Below are 21461 nucleotides of genomic sequence, written 5' to 3'. Positions count from 1 at the left end.
CAGATGAAGAGGTATGTCCTGCAGAGGTGAAAAACAGAAGCAACTGTGGAAACCCAGGAATCCCTACTGATACCTGTGAGCAGAGAGGATGCTGGCTTGAGTCTAAACTGCCTGCTGTGTTCCATGATGTTTCTCTCATATTCTGATAAAAAGGCAAAAAATAAACTTGTTTTTCTCCCTTTGCATAAATGCAACAGAATTTTGTAGTGGGACACAGGCTACTACTTATTCTGTATGTAAGTCTGTATTTCCTTCTCTGTCTGCACCCCCATTTGTATTTAACTGATGATATAAAGGCTTGTTTTACTGACTCCCGGCTAGGGATGTTGGAGAAATGCTCCACAGACCCCAGTGAGGCCAGATTCCATTGAATCCGGCCCCCCGAAGTCCGTGGAGGATTGGATCTCCTACCTTTTCTTCCTATCACAGTAAAGTGCATGGATGCAAATGGTGTCTGCTACGCCGGACGCCATTTGCGGACGCAGACTGGCCGCGGCTGGAAGTCCAGCAGCAGCCAGCCCTGGCCGGCAGCTCCGCGGGCTTGCCACAGAGCAGAGCCTGCCGGGGAGGATTCCGGGGGGAGGACCGGATTGCCTCCCCCCCTGCAAACCCCCCAGTGGACCCAGGTAAGTGGGGTTTGTACACTCCTACTCCCGGCTCCTGGCCCATGCTATCCAGTGACCAGCCTTTTGCTGGTCCGTCTGGAATGACTGTCACATTCCCATGTTAGCTCTTCTCCATTCTCTAGACCATTTCTTTATGCACATCTTTCAGACCATACTGGAAACAAAAAGCATGGGGAGCACCTTTCTTGCTTGCTTGCTTATTTGTTTGTTCAGGGATACATGTACGAAGAATGAAAGGGAATGCCGTTCATAGTCCACAGATGAGTTTGCTGTAAAAATAAACCATTGGCGCATTCCTTTAAAAAAAATGTTTCAGCTGAGTTTTCAGATCAGCAACATGTGCTGTAGGAGACATGAACAGATTAACACAGACCACTTTAACTCACTTTGACACAAACCAGTGTGAGAAGGGGTCAAGCACTCACACACACAAGGACACACATACACGATACACCCCTGAGGTCTTGTTCCCTGTATTAGAACTCACGGCTATGCCAATGCAGTTGACTAAGGACTAAGGGGACAGAAAGAGAAAGAAGCCATATTCGGTGTTCTTACATTCAAATTGGCTAGTATTGATCACCACCACAAGATGAGGAGTGGAGGGACAAGAGGTTGGAAGGTACAGTGAGGAGAGCAGAGCACACTGGGAGGAGAATGTCAGGGGCCAGCTTCAGCCCTGCAGTGGGCTTTGTAGTTTATAGCTAGAATTCAATCATAAGTAGTCTGGAAGGGTCTGGGCCTATTCACCTTGTGGAATGTCAGAATCTTTGTGAGAACCTGTGTGAGAATCAGAATCTGTCAGTGTTCTTAGAGCAGAGCTGTGGGGAGTCAGCCTATTCCCCGTCCACCTGCTGGTTTGGCCTTGGCAAGGAGGGAGGCTGGAAGCTGTCCATGAGAACCTGACAGTACTGGGGTGGGGTTTGCAGAAGGGTCACCAAGGCTGAAGCGTCTACGCTGGAGGGCTGAACAGAGACACCCTGTTTGGACAGGGGCCTAGCTGAAAGGCCCAAATCCCTTGTCCATCAAGAGGTCCAGAGGAAGTGTCTTACAGTCACACTTTCCCCTTTTAAGTTGATGCAAAGGTGAGAAGCCTTTGCTAGGACCATCCTCGTCCTCATTGCCTGAAACTGCCCGGAGAGCTTCGGCTATTGGGTGGTACAGAAATGTAGTAATAATGCAATGCATCTACCATCATCTGAACTTCTGGAGGCGCTCTGCACATGGACTCTCTTTCTAATTGGAATTTTGGATTGCTAAGGACTTCCCATGAAAAGTACTGTGACGCGTTTCATAGACTTTGAACTTTTGTTTGCTGTGGACTATGTGTCTTCCTTGTCGTCAGCCCAGAGTGCCAGCAGGCTGGGTTTGATCCTGACTCTTGGACTTTTCTTTGCCAGGACTCATGCAGGGTGGAGTTACCAAGGCAAAAGCTATAGTTATTGAACTCTTTGCTTGTGTGGGTTTACTCTTGGATTTAATAGGCTTTGACTGTCTAGTGCAGAGGTCCCAATGAAGGTTTTAGGTTGGATGAAGTCTCTCTCGGTGTGTATTTTGTTTGGGCCTTTTCTAGAACTCATGCCTTTGATTGCCTGGGAAGGATGACCCCAGGAATCATTCCAGTTCCTTGTGCTGTTTTTGGAAATCTGTGTTTTTGATTGCCTGGGAAGGATGACCCCAGGAATCATTCCAGTTCCTTGTGCTGTTTTTGGAAATCTGTGTTTTTGTTTGCCTGGGAAGGATGACCCCAGGAATCATTCAGGTTACTGAACCTTGTCTTCAATTGCCTGGGAAGGATGACCCCGGGAATCCTGAGCCCCATCCCCTGTGTTTTGAGCCACAGACATTTCAACGGGGAAACTTGTTGTACAGTTGTCATGATTGTAGTTTTTAGCTTTTGACTGTTCTGGAATTACATAGATCCTATAGCTAATGACCATCAGCTATCTGATTTCTGAAGAGTATAACCACTGAGCTTTTGCCATGGGATTTCCTACAATAAAGAAGTCTCACTGATTTGAGTGTCCTGTGTCAGATTGCCAGAGTGTGTGCTTGAAAGATTGGGCCCATGACAGGATGTTCCAAGCCCACCAAAAATGCTGCTACAACACTCCTGCAAGCTGCAACAAACACGGTAAACTGGGAGTCCCAGCCTCAACTGGAAAAGAAAAACATCGTAGTAGCCGTGTCTCCAAAAATACCAAGACCTACTAGCTGACGCTGTACATTATGTTACAACTACAAATGAACCCCCTTTCTCCAAGGTCAAATACCAAGGCTATTTTCCTTTTGCAACCCCAGCAGGTCAGGACTGGCTTGGGTCATTCGTCACCATCGAGAAGCCAAACATTCAGTTGCCCTTTAGCTCATCACATTTTGAATCCAGGATTTATAATTGGAAGGACACCATCCTCTGTGACTAGCTCGATTTGCTAGCTAGTATTTAAAAACTGTGAAGCTCTGCTTTCAAGCGCCGCAGTTCAACTCCCCTGGCTCCTGAAGAAGATTGATGTCTGGGTGAAGAATGCAAGAACAAGGTGACCCCACACCCTGCTCCCGGCTGTGTCCTGAGATTCAGCTTCTGCCTAGCAAAGACTTGCATTTTGCCTGCGGAAGAGCTGGTTCCATCTGAAGGTTTGTGTGCCAGCTGAGAGAGAAGAGGGGGGGGGTCATGTTATATGCTTGCCCAGCCTAGCTAGAGAAAAGCAGCCTCAAGAGTTTCTCCTCCTCATTCAAGTCTCAGTCCTCAGCAGAGGTCAGGCTAGCCTAGCCAGTCATAAGATTTCTGAGGAGTGTCTAAAAGTACAACTGTTTTTCCCCTTCTGTTAACAACCCTGCAGTTCAAAACTGCCCTGTGACTCTTAAGTTTACTTTGGAGAGGGGATCATAATCAATTCTGATTCAACAACCAGAGACTTTAGCAACCACCTCTGTGCCCCTGTAGGTTGTGCAATTACACATGAAAAGCTTCGAAAACCACACCCAGAGTCAAACTCTTATTTCTCCTTACCAAACAGACAGTTCTATGGTTTTTAATGTGTTTCTATACTCTCCAGGGGGGTGTCTCCACCAGTGATTTACTCTGAGGTGGCTGCGTGTTGAGGTCTTTAGGGATACATGATGTTGTGGCCATCCAGCAGCCACCCCGGAGCTTATCATGGAAAAACTGGATTTCCTGAGACTACTTAAAGTCCCATTCTTCTCCTTAAGTCAGGTTCTCCCTGGTATAGTTGTTGTATGCCCCAACCCCCGCATTTAGCTCGGGTATGCTAGCCCTGCCCAGGGATGTGCCTTTCACCATGGCCCTAGCCAAGGGGTGTTTCTTCTCATTGTGCTGAATGAGGCTTGCCCTCTCAGTGACCACAGAAATAACAGAGAAGCCCCTCAATTGACACGGCACATATCAAAGCCCAGTTCCTTAAGTGCGATTAAGCACAATGTCAAGGCTCTGATTCATTGCCTTAGGAAGTGAATACTGCACAGCTTTCTCACAGAGATCTAGTGAGTTAAAATGGGGGCTGGTTTCCCACAACAAACCCATTAAAAGGGGAGCTCTTTCCCACAACAAACCCATTAGTGTCTCCTCAGAAGTAACTCCCATTGTGCTGAATGAGGCTTGCCTTTGAATGCCCACATCAGAACTTACAGAGATTCCCCTTCAATTGAAATGGCACATTGTAAAGCCCATTTCCTTAATTGTGATTAAGTGTGATCTCGAGGCTCCAATTAAGCCTGATCTGGAGGCTCCGATTCATTGCCTTAGGATGTAAGTACTTCACTACTATAACACTTCACTATAACAGCTTTGTTATAGATATACTGCGGGTTACTATGGGGGCTGGTTTCTGTCTTTGTGTTTACTGGTCTCTTTCCCACAACAAACCCATTACTGTCTCCTCAGAAGTAACTCCCTTTGTGATCAATGAGGTCCTGCAGGTTAAATGGGGGCTGGTTTCTGTCTTTGTGTTCTCCCCCCACCTCTTTCCCAGCACAAGCATATGTGTGTCTACTCAGAAGTAACTCCCCTTGTGCTCAATGAGTCTTGCTCCTGAAATGCAGGTGCATCTGGACTTTCAGGGGAAAGGAGAAAGGGGGGAGAGGGGGGAAAGCCTCTCTTATTGGTTGAGCAGCCCCTGCCAGTCAGATGACATTCACTCCAACCTCCACCCCCACCAGGAAGTATGTTCTGTGAAGCAATTTTTACTGGTCCAGAGAATCTGCTCGTGGAACCCTGCTCATTGCAAAGCTGATTCCTTTTGAAAAATCCGGTACTCCTCCATTAGCTTCTCCTTCCGTTGTCATGCAAACACGGTCCTAGTCTACCTGACTAGACTCGTATAGACATGAACCTAGCTTCCTGGCCATAGAAACTTTTTATTATTATTATTATTATTATTATTATTATTATTATTATTATTATTAATTGCATTTATATCCCGCCTTTTTTCCTCTTGCAAGGAACTTATCCTCCTCCTCCTCTCCATTTCATCCTCATGACAACAACCCTGTGAGGTAGGTTGGGCTGAGAGTCTCTGACTTGCCCGAAGTCACCCAGTGAACTTCCATGGCCGAAAGTCATAACCACACTTTGTACTAGTAGATTTGTTTTTAATGATAATTTGTTTAAAGTCCTAGACCAGACTGTTTACCCAAAATCTGCCCTTTTAAGTTTATAGCCATATGCTATCTCATGCAATTTTTCTGCCCACCAATAGGGTGGAGAATTTCGAAACAGCATTTATACGCAGTTCTAATCCAGGCATGACAAAGCATCTATAGGCACCAAAAAACTGTTTTATTCCACATCTCAGGCTTGACTATCTCCCTGCCTCACCCCCCCCCGGCCCCCCATGACTCAGGTTAAAAAGGTACGTATACATAGAGATATGTTACAGATTCACTGCAGGGGAGCAAGATTAATTTCTTACTACTGAGTAAACATGCACAGAAGGGGGGGTGCTTTGTAGAGAGCTTTACAGAGAGCACTAGGATATGTTAAAAATTAACTGCGGGGGAGAGAAATTTATTTCTTACTTATGAGTAAACATGCTCAGAAGAGATGGGATACATTAAAGATTAAAAGCAGGCTACCTAAGGTGAATGAGTGTCCCTGCTCCTGCGGTAATATGTGGGGTTGCTGTTGTGCTCCTGAGGATCTTCTCAATGGGAAAACTACTTCCACTGGGGAAACAAGAGGGAATGGGGCATCCCATTCCCTTGACCATGTCACTGCCAGGTCACAGAGGCATGCCCAGGGTTTAAGGGGGGGGGGACATGGCACACTGTGGCAAAACCACCAGGGAGCCACTTTCAGTAAAAAAAAGTTGGAGTAAAAGGAGTTTCAGACAATGCAGCTTTTCAAGAGGAAAGTAGCTAGTTGCAGTGGATTGGTGATGACATCATCTCTTGCCATCTGTCCTCTGTCGCAAAGGACCTCAGACTGGCAGACTGCTCTAACTGTGCACCAAATCGCTCATGAAGACAGCCCCTTTGTCTTTGAGCAGCTGGCAAACAGTCAAGACAAGACTAAGCCACATTGCTGAGTCCTAGATGAGTCCTCATCCACCCACAACCTGCAAGCTGCTTTTTTTAGTTAGCTAATTCTATGGCTCATTTAGTTTAAAAGCAAGTGACCAGTTCTGAACTTCTCTCTGTTTGATTCTTGAATAAATATACTCAACTGGAAACTGGCATTGATAGTTCTTTTCCCTTTCAACATGCTTTGCCCCTTCACACAGCTGATATTGAAGAGGGCATGCAAATGTGACTCATTTTGTTCAGGGTTTCTTTTTTTTTTTTTGGCATTGATTCTGAAAAATGTTTCCAAACAGTGCAAAGATTCATTTGCATCCAGATGTTCTTCCAAGTTCCTCAGGGTGGCATAAATGTGGTTTTCCCATATTATCCTCACTAAAACTCTGTGAGGCAGGTTAGGCTGAGGGAGAATGAATGATCCAAAGTCATCCTCTTGACTAGCATTAAGGTCAACACAAATAAAACCGTTTTTCACAATGAATTTTCTGAAATGTGCATTATTATTATTTTTACTGAATAGAACAGAAACCTTCCTGTAGTGTGGCTTTGTAGAGCAGAAGAGAGTGTGGATATCTAAGGCTATCTCAACAGGAATGTGAAAGTGACGGGTATTGTTTTCGCAGCCACATCCCTGATTCCAAATGGTGTTTCTATCATGTGCGAGTAAAGCATTCGTGTCAAATTTATATTCAGATTGAAACATCAGACTCCTGCTTCTTCCCATTTAGCAAAGATGTAAAACAAAATGTTTTGCAGAAGAAAACCAATTACTAAGAAGGATACCAAGGTGTGTAAGCAATGGCATTAGTTGTGATTAGAAAAGTGCCATCATTTCTGAATAATGACATTCTGAATAATGACATCATTTCTGGATGATGATTTTCAGGGTGGAAACTGAGCCAATAGAGCCCCAGAGCAGTTCTGAATCTGAGGAGGAACAGCAATCCGTGGGAGAGGAGCTCGCTCATTTCTCACAAGCACAGCAGCTGGCAGAGATTCCTCCTGCCAGCATTCCTGGGATAGATAGTGACCCTGGCAGTGAGAGAGCGCTGGAGGGGGGCTTGCTGGATGCTTGGTGCAGACGCAGGGAGCAACGACAGATGGAGGGTGCAGAAAGGAGGCATTCCGCTCGTTTGGCGCTCAAATAACGGTCGTGTCCCAAGGACCCAAGGGAAAGAGGGAGGATCTCTCCCTAGCCCATAAGTTCAGGGTCTTCCCGTGGTTCTCCTTCAAACGGGGACCAACTGCCTTACTGGGAGCTTAGGCTACTCTGCTATCTTTCCCCAGTGCTGTTCCTTGCTTTGGCGCTAGCGACTAGTATTCTGAAAGAGTTTTAAAGTAATAAAAGAATAAAGTCTCGGAAAGAATCTTCATTGTCTGTGTCCTGAGTTGGCTATTGGTGGGGACTGCAAGAGGCAGCTAGGATGCTCCTGACAATGATGTTGACAGCACTAATGAGAACTTTCAACACTGACAGTCCAGTTCTCTTTCAAGAAAAAGGGGGAAACCTTATGCCCTGAAATGTGCAAAATATTTTATTTATTTATTACATTTGTATACCACCCTATAGACAAAGCTCTCTGGGTGGTTTATAAAGATTAAAAACATTTAAAATACAGTATACAGAGTTTAAAAGCTATTTACATAAAAACACAAAAACAGACAATATACACAAAGACAACATATATCTAAAAATAACTTCAAGCAATCAACCAAACCATAAGACAAATCCAAATAAGACAAATAAACAAGTGTGTCTATTTATTTCACTAATGAGGTGCAGTGTACAACAAAAGAGTTTGGTAATTTTTAAAATGTATATGAGCATTTTAAAAATTGGTTGACAACTGGAAGGGAAGAACACAAGGATGGAGGGAAACAGAAAGGGTGAAGGGCATGGAGATTGAATGGATGAGGAAAAATCAGCAGATAAAAGGAACAGGACTAGGGATGTACGAAACCCCTACCTCGCTCCATGCTGGGCAATCCGCTGTGGGGGGGAGGCGCTCCATCCCTCCCCCCGGAATCCTGCTTGGCCAGCTCCACTCCGCAGCCAAGCCGTGGAACCGCCGGCCAGCTCTGGCCGCCCGCAGCTGGACATCCGGCCGCTGGGCAGCCCTGCAGGGACGCAAATGGCGGCTGTCGTAGCCGCCGCCATTTGTGTCCCTGTAGTGAGCTGTGATAGGCTACGTAAATATTTACTATATGTAAAAATATTTATGTAGCCTATCATGGCAGGGGGAATGACACCAGAGTACGCAAATGGCAGTAGCCACCGCCATTTGCGTACGCTGGGTTTCCCCCCACCCGCCATGATAGGCTACGTGAATACTTACGTAGCCTATCACGGCCTCCACAGGGACACAAATGGCATTCCTGCATTAGCCGTGATAGGCTACATAAGTATTTACGTAGCCTATCACGGCTATTGAGCAGAGGAAGCGAATTTGCCATTCACAAAGCAGCGCGGACGGGAGCAGGTAAGTGCTCCCTTTTGTGTGCCTTTCGTGTTGTGGGGGCGGCGGGGACTTTGTCCCGCGCACCTTTCGTGGGTGCAGTGGCATTCGGCCTCACCGAGATCCATCACGGAATTCTCTGATATCCCTAAACAGGACATGAAAACCATAGTGAGCAACCTAGACTGGAAGCCAACACACACAGCCAATGAAATTCTTCCCAAATCCCTTTCAAAGTAAAACTGCTTTCTTGTTCTTTCCCTTCAGATGATTAGAACAAACTGAAGGCAGAAATGTGGAACCTCCACCAACAGAATCTTTCAAAGAAAAAATATTGGCAGAGCTGTTGATTTAAACATTTCCTGCTTTTTCTTCCTGATTTCTTGCTGCGTTTCTTGCACAAGATGAGGTAAAATAGGTCAGTCCATATCTGCCAGCACACGACTTCTGTAAATCTCAATATTTAAAATACTCTCACACAACACAGTCTTTTTCTATAAGAAGTCTAAATTTACCTGATAGTCTCAGCTGCATACCTACATTGTTAACCTTTGCTATTACTCTTTAGAATGTAGAAATGTGATTCCTTCCCCTCTGCCTTTGTTACACCTTTTATGAAACTACTTGGTGCATTCAAGCTAGCATTACTGAAATACTGTGTGTTGTATTTCTCTTTTTAATGAACCTGACACTTTTTGTCCTTTCAACTTCAATCCAGCTGCCACTAAGGGCCAGCCTATATAGCTAGGAGCTGCATCCATTTTTTCCATAGTCAAAAGTAAGTGTAGGGGATGTGATCCAGATTGTGACACTCATGTTGCTTTCCACGTAACTTCAGGGAAGCTGATGCTGTTCAGAATCACAGCCAGGGGCAAAGGGTTAAAGCCCTCTCCCTCCCATGTGAGGATCCATACTGGGTCCTCCGCACTTACTGCTAGCTATGTCTTTAAAATAGTTGCCCGCTTTTTGGTGCTCTGAGAGTAAGCACATTAGTTGCCTTGTCCAAAAAAGATGCAACCTGGGCTCTGAGCACCGGGTCTGTCCCCGTAATGCCAAAGGGAGTACAGCTCCAGATCAGGTGGTCAGAAACTGGCCAGTGGGGGAGGGGAAGCAAAACCCACTCGAAGGCTTCTCCAGCTGGTGACCCATGTCCTTTAAGGGTGGTCTGAGCATTCCTGGCTATTCAACCTGCAAGTGCAGGGCCACTGTTCACAAACCAGGATCATTCCCCATTCCCCAAGTATCAATCTGTGAACATCTTACACTCCTGCATCAGCTCTGTAGGCCTCCCCCATTCCTCTGAATTCAGTCACATTCCTTTAGGAATGGGGCTGCCACAGCCGTGGCAGAATGGGGTGTCCCTGCAGTGTAGATTTGGGCCATCAGCTAATGGATGTCATTTGCCTTTAGGTCATATATTTGCCCACAGCAAAAGACTAGCTGCTAACCTTGTTGTTTTTAGCAGCAGAGCCTATGTGGACTTGCAGCCACAGCATTGCGCACTGGGCTGGGCAGCAGGCTGTGACATCGGGACTCAGGGACCAATGGGGCTTTCAGCAGTGGGCGCAGATTACATGCCTGTGCAGTGGTGGTGCTGGGCTGCTGCGGAAGGACAAGCTGCGGTGGACAGCCCACCAGATGCAGTCGTCATTCAACTGGGGGAGAAACACTCGGGGACACGGAAGGGCCTCGAACTTACAAACGCAGCCTGAGCAGACATGCAGTGGATGCTGTGCCAGTTCCCCAGCATAGTAATCCTGTAGTTGGACTTGATGGAACAGCAGGTCTGGTGGTGGGAAGGGACCCAGCAAAAACCGATGGGGCCAGGAGAAAGATCAACAAGGCTTGATGGCACTTTGTGGAGGCCAGGGGTGGGCATGTTATTCAGCATCCAGGCATTTCATTCAACCAGTGGGAGCTGTACAAGCTGGATGGCATTCATCCATCCAAGACCAGCCATAGCAGCGGATGAAGGACATATGGTCAGGAATTAGAAAATGGGTTGCAGCAGCAGTAGGTTCGGCAGTGAGTCTGTGGCACAGGAAGCATTGGGCTGGGTTCGGGTTTGGTGGCGAGCCAGGGAGGTAACCCTCCTGCCTCTTCTGGCATTAGAAGCACTGGGCCGGATTGCTTTCAAGGGAAGTGGGATTGGGCTCCCTGCTTCCCCAGGGTGGGGAACCCCTTAAGGGAACTTGGGGGATGTAGCGGCAAGGCTCTGCCCAGCTTGGGGCCGGGGAAGTCGGCCACACACCCAGAGACAGGAAAATCTCACAAGAAAGGCTTATGCCCTGGTGGGCCGTGCATCCCCGCCAATACCGCTGACCCAGCACAGGCAGGGTCAGTGGTATCAGGCTGCCTGATCACTGAATCAGTGCTCTATGACCCCACCAAAATCAATGAAGCTGTAACCAGTAAAGCGGTGGCCCAGTATTTCACCCTTTTAGGTCTGAGTGTTAATTGTTTTCCCCTCTCCTGTCCCCGGAGTACATCTCTGCTCTGCCTACACAGCCCCAAATCCTTACCACAAAGGCAGCTTGAAAGGTAAAACACTGACAGAAATAAATATTCAGTGATATATCAAACTCGATGGAAAAATTATGGCATGGAAAGTGACATCGTCTGTCAGAGGGCTTTTGTATGCGAGGCTGTTTATCTGCTGTATCTACTTTTGGTTTCGTTGCAGAATTGAGATCTGAGCACTACACGAAGAGCATTTCCTTTCCTGCTTTTCAGCTATATACCTCTGGTTGGCTCTGTGCTATAGTGGTATAGCACTACTACGTGAGTAGACAAAGGGCTTTATTTCTCTTTCACAATTAAATGCCACAATTTCCCTGCTCTAAAAAACTCGCTGAAAGTGCTGGTTTAACACAAAAGCAAAACTGGAGGGTTGCACCATCGTCTAAAGAACCTGTAAACACCAGTGAGTAGGGAATGATGAGCGCACAATAAATGCCTTGCGTAGAAAAGTTCAGAGAATGCTAAATGAATGTAAGGATGAGTGTACCGAGCTCCTGAAAACCCGTGTCTTGTCCTCAGAGGAAAATTGTCTTAGGGTGCAATCCCATGTATGTTTAGACATTAAAAAAACCTCCTACAATTCCCAGCAATGCTGGGAGTTGCAGGAAATAAAACACTATTAGTTGTAGGAATTAAAACACTCTTCTTATGGAACCAGTGCCTTTTAAAAGTAGAACATAGTTTGGGATAGCTAAGCGAAATATATCTGCTAAAGTCTGGTCCTTCCTTCCTTGAGGTAAAGAGAGCAATTGTCAGTTAATATGTCCTAAAGCTCAGTTGCTTGTTGCTCAAGTATTGAAAAATACAATCCAGGGGAGCAGCCGTTTCTCGTGACCACAGAACGGTGGGGCTTTTTTGACATGTAACGTATAAGGTATCAACTGAAAAATTGCCACAGTAGTCCAATTACAACTGTTTCACCACTCCAGCACCCAGTTATTTCCTTTTATATAAGAAACAATGACTTTCTTGGGCAATTGCTGATACCAGTTTCATCAGGGACAGCCTGGGTGTGGGGGCGTGGAACAGGAAAAAGGAGAGCTTCTTTCCCCCTATAAGTGGGCTTGCCTATCTGTGTTTTGATGAGCTGCTATCCCTTGCTACATTGCTTGACACCAGGTCCACCTGGGGTAAGTAACATATTTCAGTTCTGCCAAGAGCATAAATTTCCAATCCAACAAGGAGTTAGGTGAGTGTTGGTGAACACTTTTGATTTCCATGAGCTAGCTTTGAGCTGAGTTGTGCTTGGCAGGTATAATTTGGTAGAATTCAGGTTTCTCCAAAGCTGGTGTGTTTCAGGTCAAGAAAGGAGCATTATAAATATGCCAGACATATTTTGGTAACTTGTCATTTATTCCGAATTCCAAATGTTTTTATCTTGGATTTCTACATGTTTTTCTAACTGTTGTCCCTCAAGTTTCTTTATATTTGTTTATATTTCCTCATTTTATTCCTTTCCTGGCACCCTGATAGAGTGGGAAGCAGAAAGGTTGAGAGCAAAGGTTGATTATTTGCTTCGCTTGATCAAACCAAAGGTATAAAGTCCTGCTGCACATGTTACTGCACATGTAACATTCCTAATCTCCTAATCATGACTCTCCATGTGCTCATGCAGTCTCCCCTTCCCTTCTCCCCACAGACATGTGAGTTTCCCCTATGAATCAGGAAGTCTCTAGTTTGAATCTTGCCTCTGACATGAACTCATTAGGTGGCCTTACGCAAGCCTCTCTCTCTCCCTTTCAGCCTCAGTCTCTCCATCTGCAATATAGAGGCTAATAATACTGACTTATCTTTCCAGGACTGTTGTAAGGGTTACAGCTAGATAATGCACGCACAGCACTTTGAACACTTGGAAGCGTAAGACAAATGTTAAGAATTAAGTATTATCTGCTCTGGACTGATGTTAACTATAGCTAGCTTCAAACCAGAGTTAACTCATGTACTGGCTAACATGCATCTGGCTTTATACATGCACCCCAAGCACATGTAAGGGATTTTTTTTTTTTTTTAACTCTAGGCCACTGCTGGCCACTTGAACTTATTAGAGTAATTAGGAAGACAGAGACAAGGATTTCAAAAGAATTTGCTGCTTATTAAGAATTCAAATGAAAGACAAGTTAAACAGGTGATTTTAAAGGCAATTAAATAAGAGCAGGCATCTATTGAATCAACAATAGACCAAGCCAAAGGGCTGGATGTGCCTGATCTCATCTGATCTTGGAAGCTAAGCAGGGTCAGCCCTGGTTATTACTTGGATGGGAGACCACCTGGGAAACAGGCTTCCTGCACTGAGCAGGGGGTTGGACTCGATGGTCTTGTAGGCCCCTTCCAATCTATGAATTCTATGAATATGGATTCTATGAAGACTGCCATAGATGTTAGCAGTCTTAGCACATACAGGCAAATAAGCAAAACCATGACTAGCAAAGCAAGTACAACATGTGCTGTGTATACAGTTTCTAGCAAGTGTATGTGTGTCCAGATATAGGAGAGAGAAAGGAAGATAGACAAGGGAATGGTCTGATTTAGAGTTCTTAAGGTGGCAGTTTTGCAAATGAGAAGCTGTAAGACGGTCTTGTCACTGGACTGAACCACAGGTCTTCGGTTGTAACAAAGGTACAGAATGGAGTGAGCAGAGGAGAGATTTAAAGGCAAAGGGAGAAGAGTTTGTAACTCACACAGTCAGGCAGGAAATGTGGAGAGGACCCCAAAGTTGGTTTCCAAGGCCGATTCAATTCACTGAGCATGTGTACACTTATATTTTGATGAGAGTCCTCATTCTCAAGGAGAATGCAGCCTCACAAGTTGTTTTCAATACCCAAAAGAGGGGTTGACCCCCTTTACCACAAAATTCTCAAAGAGCCTGGAAGAAAGTGAGGCTATTCACACAACACACTAACCCACACTCAGTGGCTGAGTGTGGGTTGTTTGGAACTGTGGGATGTTTGTTGAACCATGGGTTAGCATCTTTTATGAACACAGCATGTTTTCTGCAGGATGGGTTATTGTGTTGTCTGAACACAGCCAGGGTGGCTTGTTAACCACCCGGGACAACCCAACAATAAACATGGGTCCTCAAGGTGGCTTGTCCGAGAAAATAAGCCACACTGCATAGTTAACAAGCCACCCTGGCTGCATTCAGACAACATAACCCACAGTTCAACAAACAACCCATGGTTCAAATCAACCCACACTCAACCACTGAGTGCGGATTAGCATGTTGGGTTGTGTGAATAGCCCTTGTGTGACTAAAAGGCACTCCGTCTTATTCAGTGAGATCTAGGTGCTCTCCAAAAGAAAAAGAAAAATGTGGGATAGCCAAATGTCCTTGGAGCTCGCAAAAACTAGGTAAATGATAGAAAAGCCTGCCAAGATTTTAGGAAAAAGCATTTAAACATTGTTACTACTAGTTAATTGTTCAGCTGGGGAGTCAGTTAGTGGAAGAGATACACCTGTCATTATGGCCTGTGCAGCTAGGGTCTGATACATGGGAGCACTCACTTGCAGCATGCAACGAGGGCTGAATCTACACACTATTATCATAACTATTGGTGCCCATTGGTGTCATGTGTACCAATAGTTATGATAACGGTATAACTGCTATGTGTAGACTCAGCCAATTTATTTATTTATTTATTTATTAAATTTATTAATCGCCCATCTGACTGGTCACCCAGCCACTCTGGGCGATGTACAACCCACCATAAAACAATTTAAAACAAAATTTTACCATAATTTTTTTTAAAAAAAATACCCTAACCCACCCCAAATGCCTGCCTGAACAACCACGTTTTTAATGCACGACGGAAGCTCATTAAAGAGGGGGCATGACGGAGTTCCCTAGGGAGGGAGTTCCACAGAGTGGGGGCCACCACAGAGAAGGCCCTCTCCCTCGTCCCCACCAGTCTAGCTGTCCTGGCTGATGGGACAGAGAGAAGGCCATCAGAGGCTGATCTTGTTAAGCGGCCTGTCTGGTGTTGCTGGAGGCGCTCCTTAAGATAGGCTGGGCCGGAACCATATAGGGTTTTAAAGGTCAAAACCAACACCTTGAATTTGGCCCGGAAAACAACTGGTAACCAGTGCAACTCCTTCAGCACTGGAGTGATGTGATCTCGCCGGCGGCTGCCTTTAATCAGGCGAGCCGCCGCGTTCTGTACCAGCTGCAGTTTCCGAACAGAAAAGAAGCCAAGGTTTCTTTTCTGGGGTAAAAGATTCCTAGTGCTTCTTGGCCCACCTTTTATCCCTGGTTCTGAGTTTAATCATTAACCGAAAGACAACAAAGATGGCCCCCACTCCCAATACCTCAACCGTCCTGGGATTAAAATACTAAAACAAGCTGTTGTCAAGGTCAACACTTGACAATTAAGTTTCAATGGGAGGGGGGGAAATGATCCCAATTAATACATGGCTGAATTCATTCCCAGTCAGACATTTCCCTGTTGAGTGCCTTAAGCATGTTACAACTTTTAACATGTTATATTGAGGGAGGAAAACAGGATCTTCAGTGGTTAAGTCAGGGAGGCAAGCAACACTTAACTGGGATGAGGTAAAGGGTATCACAGCACACAGTTCTCAGAAGGATATGCTGCACTCCAACCTCTGTAACGGCGCCTGCTGCCTGGCCCTTTCTCTCTGAGGCGAAAATGGATCCCAGTCCAGTTCCAACCCAATATTGGGATTTGAGTACTTGGCAACAAGCCCTAATTTCTTAAACTTTTCTTCACAGTAACCAATCAAACCTCTACCAAGGCACCATCGATCTGAGATTTTTAAACATATCTGACGACTGGGTGAAGATTACAACTAGAGATGAGGTGCAAATGGTTCTGGCTCTTCACCATTGTCCTGATTGCAGGACTTAGCACTCTGTTGGATGCCCAGCAACACCCGCAACACCCGCAACACCCACAACACCCGCAACACCCGCAACACCCGCAACATCCGCAATACCCAGGTAAACCCCCAGTTTTAATCTATAATAATAAATGAGGATGTGTATCTGTCTGTCTGTCTGTCTGTCTATCTCCCAAGCCAAAACTCCATGGCCCTGAAACCTAGACACCTTAAAATGGGCATGCATACTAAGAGACCCCTAAGGGTGTGCACCTCAGGGTTATTCTGTTTTTAAAACACATTAATTTATTTTAATTAATTTAAATGTGTCCATGTGGCTGAAGGCTGCAGTAATGTTTTCAGTCACCAGGGGCAGACTTCCCTAACCAGTGCATAGCTTTGCAGTCGACACAGTTTGAAGCCAGGGGAGCTTAGCAGGCCAAGTTATATGGCTTCTCCCCCCCACCCAGTATTTATTTAATTATTTTGTCGCTATGCTGGAGATATGAATCCTGACCTTGCAGCGCAAGAGTTGAGGGCATTGGTTACTCAGTCCCAAATCTTATGAGTTGAAGAGCTGCCAGATCGGCAGGAGGAGCCTTAAAAGGCCTTCAGGCAGGATTAGGAAATGTCCTGATGCAATTTGAAGCCAAGAGAGATTAGCAGGCCAAGAGGCAGAGTTGTATGGCTTCTCCCCCTCCTCACTACTGTGGGCCAGTCCCCCCCACCCCCCGAGGAATGGAGTGGACAGTGCCCTCCCGCAGGGGCTATCGGGATGTACCATGGCTGTCCCTAGGGATGTCAGTGGGTGTGCCTTCACTCAAACAGGATGGGCACAATGTGGCCAACTCTGACAGCTATGTAAGTTTGCTTGAAGGCTTTGCGGTATCTAATTAAAGGCCATTCCAACCTGTGCAAAGCCAGGTCAGTTTCCTAGTCATTTATATAGTTTTTAAAAGCTATACATAAGAGCCATATACATAAGAGCCATGGACCAACAGCCCATCTAGCCCAGCATTCTGTTCACGCAGGGGCCAAACAGGAACTCCGTCATGCCCCCTCTTTAATGAGCTTCCGTCGTGTATTAAAAACGTGGTTGTTCAGGCAGGCATTTGGGGTGGGTTAGGGTATTTTTTTTAAAAAAAAATTTTATGGTAAAATTTTATTGTTTTAAATTGTTTATGGTGGGTTGTACATCGCCCAGAGTGGCTGGGTGACCAGTCAGATGGGCGATTAATAAATTTAATAAATAAATAAATAAATAAATAAATTAAAAGGATGAAGGAGACCTTAATGTGAAGGGGCAGCACATTTTGAAAGGGGCTGTGGGGGTGATGGGTTGCCACACTGTATTGATTTCCCAGTATCAATGCAGTAAAGGAACCCTGAACACAATGAGCCAACTGGAAGATAATGGAATGGATCCTGTTAGAATCAGCAATAAGCACCAGAATGTGTACAGTCTCCCTTTGGTCTCATCTGCAAACCGCCTTCATACATTAGACCCACCCCTATGTTGCCCGGCTCTTCCTGGACCTTCAACCCACGCATTCACATGGATGTCTGGGGCAGGGAAGTTTTGCGCACAGACCATCCCACATGGAACATAAGAACATAAAAAGAACATAAGAGCCATGGACCAACAGCCCATCTAGCCCAGCATTCTGTTCACACAGGGGCCAAACAGTTGTTGACTGGGAACCCACAAGCAGGACATAAATGCAACAGTGGTTGTGCCCTCCTGTCTGTGTTCCCCAGCAACTGGTGTACATAGGCATACTGCCTCTGATACTGGAGGTAGCACATAGCTATCAGGACTAGTAGCTATTGACAGCCTTCTACTCCAGGAATTTATCTAACTCCCTTTTAAAGCTATCTAAATTAATGGCCATCACTACTAGGGATGGCGGAGAATTTCACCACGGATTTCAATGAGGCCGAATGCACTGGCATTCAGCCCCCCAAAACCTGTGGCAGAACGGCCTCCCCCCTGTCCCCCCGCGGAATCCCCCTGGGACGAAGCTTACCTGGGGCGGATGTTCCGGCGGTGGTGGCTCCGGCGGCAGCTCCGGCGGTGGCTCCAGCGGTGGCAGCTGGCCTCTCGGCTGGCTGCTGCAGACTCAAATGGCGGCCACCATAGCGGCTGCCATTTGCGTCCGGCCAGGCTGCCGTGATAAGCTACGTAAGTATTTACGTAGCCTATCACAACAAAGGCAGCCACGCAAATGGCGGCCACCACACCATTTGTGTAGCTGCCTTTGCCATGATAGGCTATGTAAATACTTACGTAGCCTATCACGGCAACAACAACAACAAAAAGCAGCGTACGCAAATGGTGGCGGCTACAGCGGCCGCCATTTGTGTTCCCTTTTTTTCGCTGTTTTAGCCTACGTAAATATTTACGTAAGCTATTATGGCGAAAAAAAGGGGAACGCAAATAGCATAGTGGGCGCTATTTGCATTCCCTTTTTTCACCGCAATACCTTACATAAATATTTATGTAGGCTAAAACGGCGAAAAAAAAAGGAACGCAAATAGCGCCCACTATGCTATTTGCGTTCCCCTTTTTTTCGCTGTAATAGCTTACATATATATTTATGTAGGCTAAAATAGCGAAAAAAAGGGAACGCAAATTGCGGCCGCCGTAGCCGCTGCTATTTGCATACGCGGTGTTTTTTTTTCCGGAAGGCTGCCCAGTGGCCGGATGTCCGGCTGCAGGTGGCCCCGGCCAGCGGCTCCGTGGAATCTCCGTGGAGCGGAGCCGGCCAGATCAGGATTTTGGTGGGAGGTGCGGAGCGCCTCCCCCCCACCGTGAATCACCCCGTTGAAAAGGTAAGTGACTTTCGTATATCCCTAATCACTACATGTTGTAATAGCGAATTCCATAGTTTAACTGCGTGCTGTGTGAAGAAGTACTTCCTTTTATCTGTCCTGAATCTCCCACCAATCAGCTTCATGGGATGACCCCGGGTTCTAGTATTGTGAGAGAGGGAGAAAAATGTCTCCCTCTCCACATTCCCCACACCATGCATAATTTTGTACATCTGTCATGTCTTCCCTTACCCTCCTTGTTTGCAAACTAAACAATCCCAGCTGTGGTAACCTTCCCTCATAGGGGAGATGCTCCAGCCCCTTGATCATTTTAGTTGCCCTTTTCTGCACTTTTTCCAGGTCTACAATATCCTTTTTTAGGTATGGTGACCAGAACTGTACACCACAGTATTCTAAGTGTGGTTGCACCATAGATTTGTATAAGTTCAGTATGATATTGCCAGTTTTATTCTCAATTCCTTTTCTAATTATGCCCAACATGGAGTTTGCCTTTTTTACTGTGGCTGTACACTGGGTTGACATTTTAATTCAGCAACCCCAAGGTTTCCCTGGGTCCTGGAAGCCTAATGAGGCAAGGATCCAGGAAAGCCTGCATACATCAAGGTTGGTTACACATTGAGACCTCCTTGCCTCTGATGTCTATGTGCTCAAGTGGATGATGGGGTTAAAGGAACAGCCCTGCAGCTCCTTTTCAGTATGCTTTGCTTCATGCAAGCTATGTGTGAAGGCGGCTTATGGATGGGGTTGGACTCAATGGTCTTGTAGACCCCTTCCAACCTTACTATTCTAAGATTCTATGTGACCATTTCGTCAGGATTCTTTTCTTTTTTTGCATTGGTTTTGGAAAATGTTTCAAAACAGTTGAAGGTTTCTTAAGATCGACAGTTCAGGAAAATGGGACTCTCCCAGAAAGTAGGACCATATGTTCCTACTTAAAAAAAAATGTATTACATTTGTATCCAGATGCATTTCCAAAGAGCCCAGGGTGCATACATATGGTTAGTCCATATTCTCCTCACCAAAATTCTGCGAGGTAGGTTAGGCTGAGGGAGAATGACTGACTCAAGATCATCTCTCAGGCTAGTATTAAGCTCAACACAAATGAAGCCATTTTTCACAATGAGTTCTGAATTCTGCATTTATTTTTAATTTTGCTGAATAGATCAAAAACGTTCCTGTAACGTACCTCCAAACAGGAGAATAGAGTGTGGATGGAAAGGGATTTCTCGAGAAACATGTCTCAGCAGGAACTGTTGTTTTGACAAAAGTATCCGTAATGTGAAATGGTGTTTCCGGCATGAGTGAGTATAATGCGGTTGTGTGGGGAAAAAATTATCTCGAAACATTACACTTCTACTTCTTCCCCATTAGTGACAATGCAAAGCAAAATATTTTGCAAAAGAAAACCCATGGGTGTGAATAATGACATTAGTTGTGATTAGAAAGTTACCAACATTTCTGAATAATGACAGTCCTCAAAGCTGACAATCTGATCGGTAGGTGTATGCAAGATTATCTTTCAAGAAAAAGGTGGCAGGGTTTTTCATGCCCTGAAGTGTGTAAATAAGTATGTGTGTCTATTTTTTCCATTATTGAGGTGCAGTGTAACAAAGAAAGAAGTTTGCTAATTCTTAGAATATATATGAGAATTTTAAAAATTGGGCAAGAACTGGAAGGGAAGAACACAAGGGTGGAAGGAAATAGAAAGGGTGAAGGGTATGGAAATTGAATGGATGTGGAAAAATCAGCAGATGAAAGGAAACAGGACATGAACGTCATAGTGAGCAACCTCGACAGGAAGCCACGTAGAGCAAGGACAACCCTCCAACACACACAGCCAATGAAATTCCTCCCAAATCCCTTTGAAAGTAAAACTGCTTTTTTGTGTTTTCCCTTCAGATGATTAGAACAAAACAAAGGCAGGAATCTGGGACCTCCACCAATGGAATCTTTCAAAGAGAAAAAATATTGGCATAGCTATTGATTTCTATTGACATTGAGGAAAAGCATTTCCTGCTTTTTCTTCCTGATTTCTTGCTGCTTTTCTTGAACAAGATGAAACAAAATAGGTCAGTCCATATCTGTTTGCATGTGACTGCCATAAATCCTAATATTTCCATACAATACAATCTTTTCCTGCAACAACAAGTCTAAACTTACCTGATAGTTTCAGCTCCATAGCTCCATTGTCAACCTTTGTCATTACTGCATAGTATGTAGAAATTTATCTCATTCTCCTCTGCCTGTATTATCTTTAAGAAACTACTTTGTGCATTAAAGCTATTGAAGCATTACTGAAATACTGTGTGTTGTATTTCTCTTTTTAATGAACCTGACACATTTTCTTCTTTCAACTGTAATCCAGCTGCCACTTAGGGCCAAACTACATGTTGCTTTAAAAATGTAGCTAGCAGCTACATCTTTTTTCCCCTTAGTCTAAAGTAAGCATGGGGATGCCATCCAGATTGGGATCCTAGTGTGGGTTCTCCATGCAATAGCAGGTATGGGAAGCTGATCCAGATCAGGACCAAAGCTGGAGGCAAAGGGTTAAAGCGCTGTATCTTCCATGCTAGGATCTGTATTGGGTCCCCCACCTTTACTGCTAGCTACTTCTTTAAAGTAACATGTAGTTGATCCTTAAGCCCTATTCAGGTGTTCA

At 45.3% G+C, this 21461-nt stretch overlaps 1 protein-coding gene across 6 annotated transcripts; it reads left to right on the top strand.

The window, feature by feature from the left end:
- The first annotated feature begins 1974 nt into the window (after positions 1-1974).
- LOC146349926 (trefoil factor 3-like) lies at positions 1975-21099 on the top strand. 6 transcript variants are annotated; one of them, XM_084841730.1, is made up of 6 exons: positions 1976-3260; positions 8885-9035; positions 11301-11398; positions 15864-16091; positions 19965-20103; positions 20702-21099. In XM_084841730.1, the coding sequence occupies exons 4-6, from the start codon at positions 15947-15949 to the stop codon at positions 20703-20705; spliced, it is 288 nt and encodes a 95-aa protein (XP_084697856.1). In that variant the 5' UTR covers positions 1976-3260; positions 8885-9035; positions 11301-11398; positions 15864-15946; the 3' UTR covers positions 20706-21099. The 6 variants fall into 6 exon arrangements, with proteins under 6 accessions (XP_084697853.1, XP_084697856.1, XP_084697854.1 ...); XM_084841728.1 differs by having other exon boundaries at positions 2633-3260; positions 8885-9026; XM_084841733.1 differs by lacking the exon at positions 1976-3260 and adding an exon at positions 6682-6948.
- Positions 21100-21461: the final 362 nt, after the last annotated feature.

This window comes from Heloderma suspectum, chromosome 3 (assembly GCF_057233095.1).
Source record: "Heloderma suspectum isolate Gila_16-S chromosome 3, 16-S_ref, whole genome shotgun sequence".
In the NCBI taxonomy this organism is placed as follows: domain Eukaryota; kingdom Metazoa; phylum Chordata; class Lepidosauria; order Squamata; family Helodermatidae; genus Heloderma; species Heloderma suspectum.
Note: the sequence above shows the minus strand (reverse complement) of the source record. Positions and strands in the feature narration are given on the sequence as shown.

Bases quoted from the DNA above. Each gene is read 5' to 3' on its own strand.
- LOC146349926 (XM_084841727.1), top strand. From the start codon at position 15,947: ATGAGGTGCAAATGGTTCTGGCTCTTCACCATTGTCCTGATTGCAGGA. The intron at 16,092-19,964 runs GTAAACCCCCAG...TTTGCTGAATAG, and splicing joins GCAACATCCGCAATACCCAG to ATCAAAAACGTTCCTGTAAC.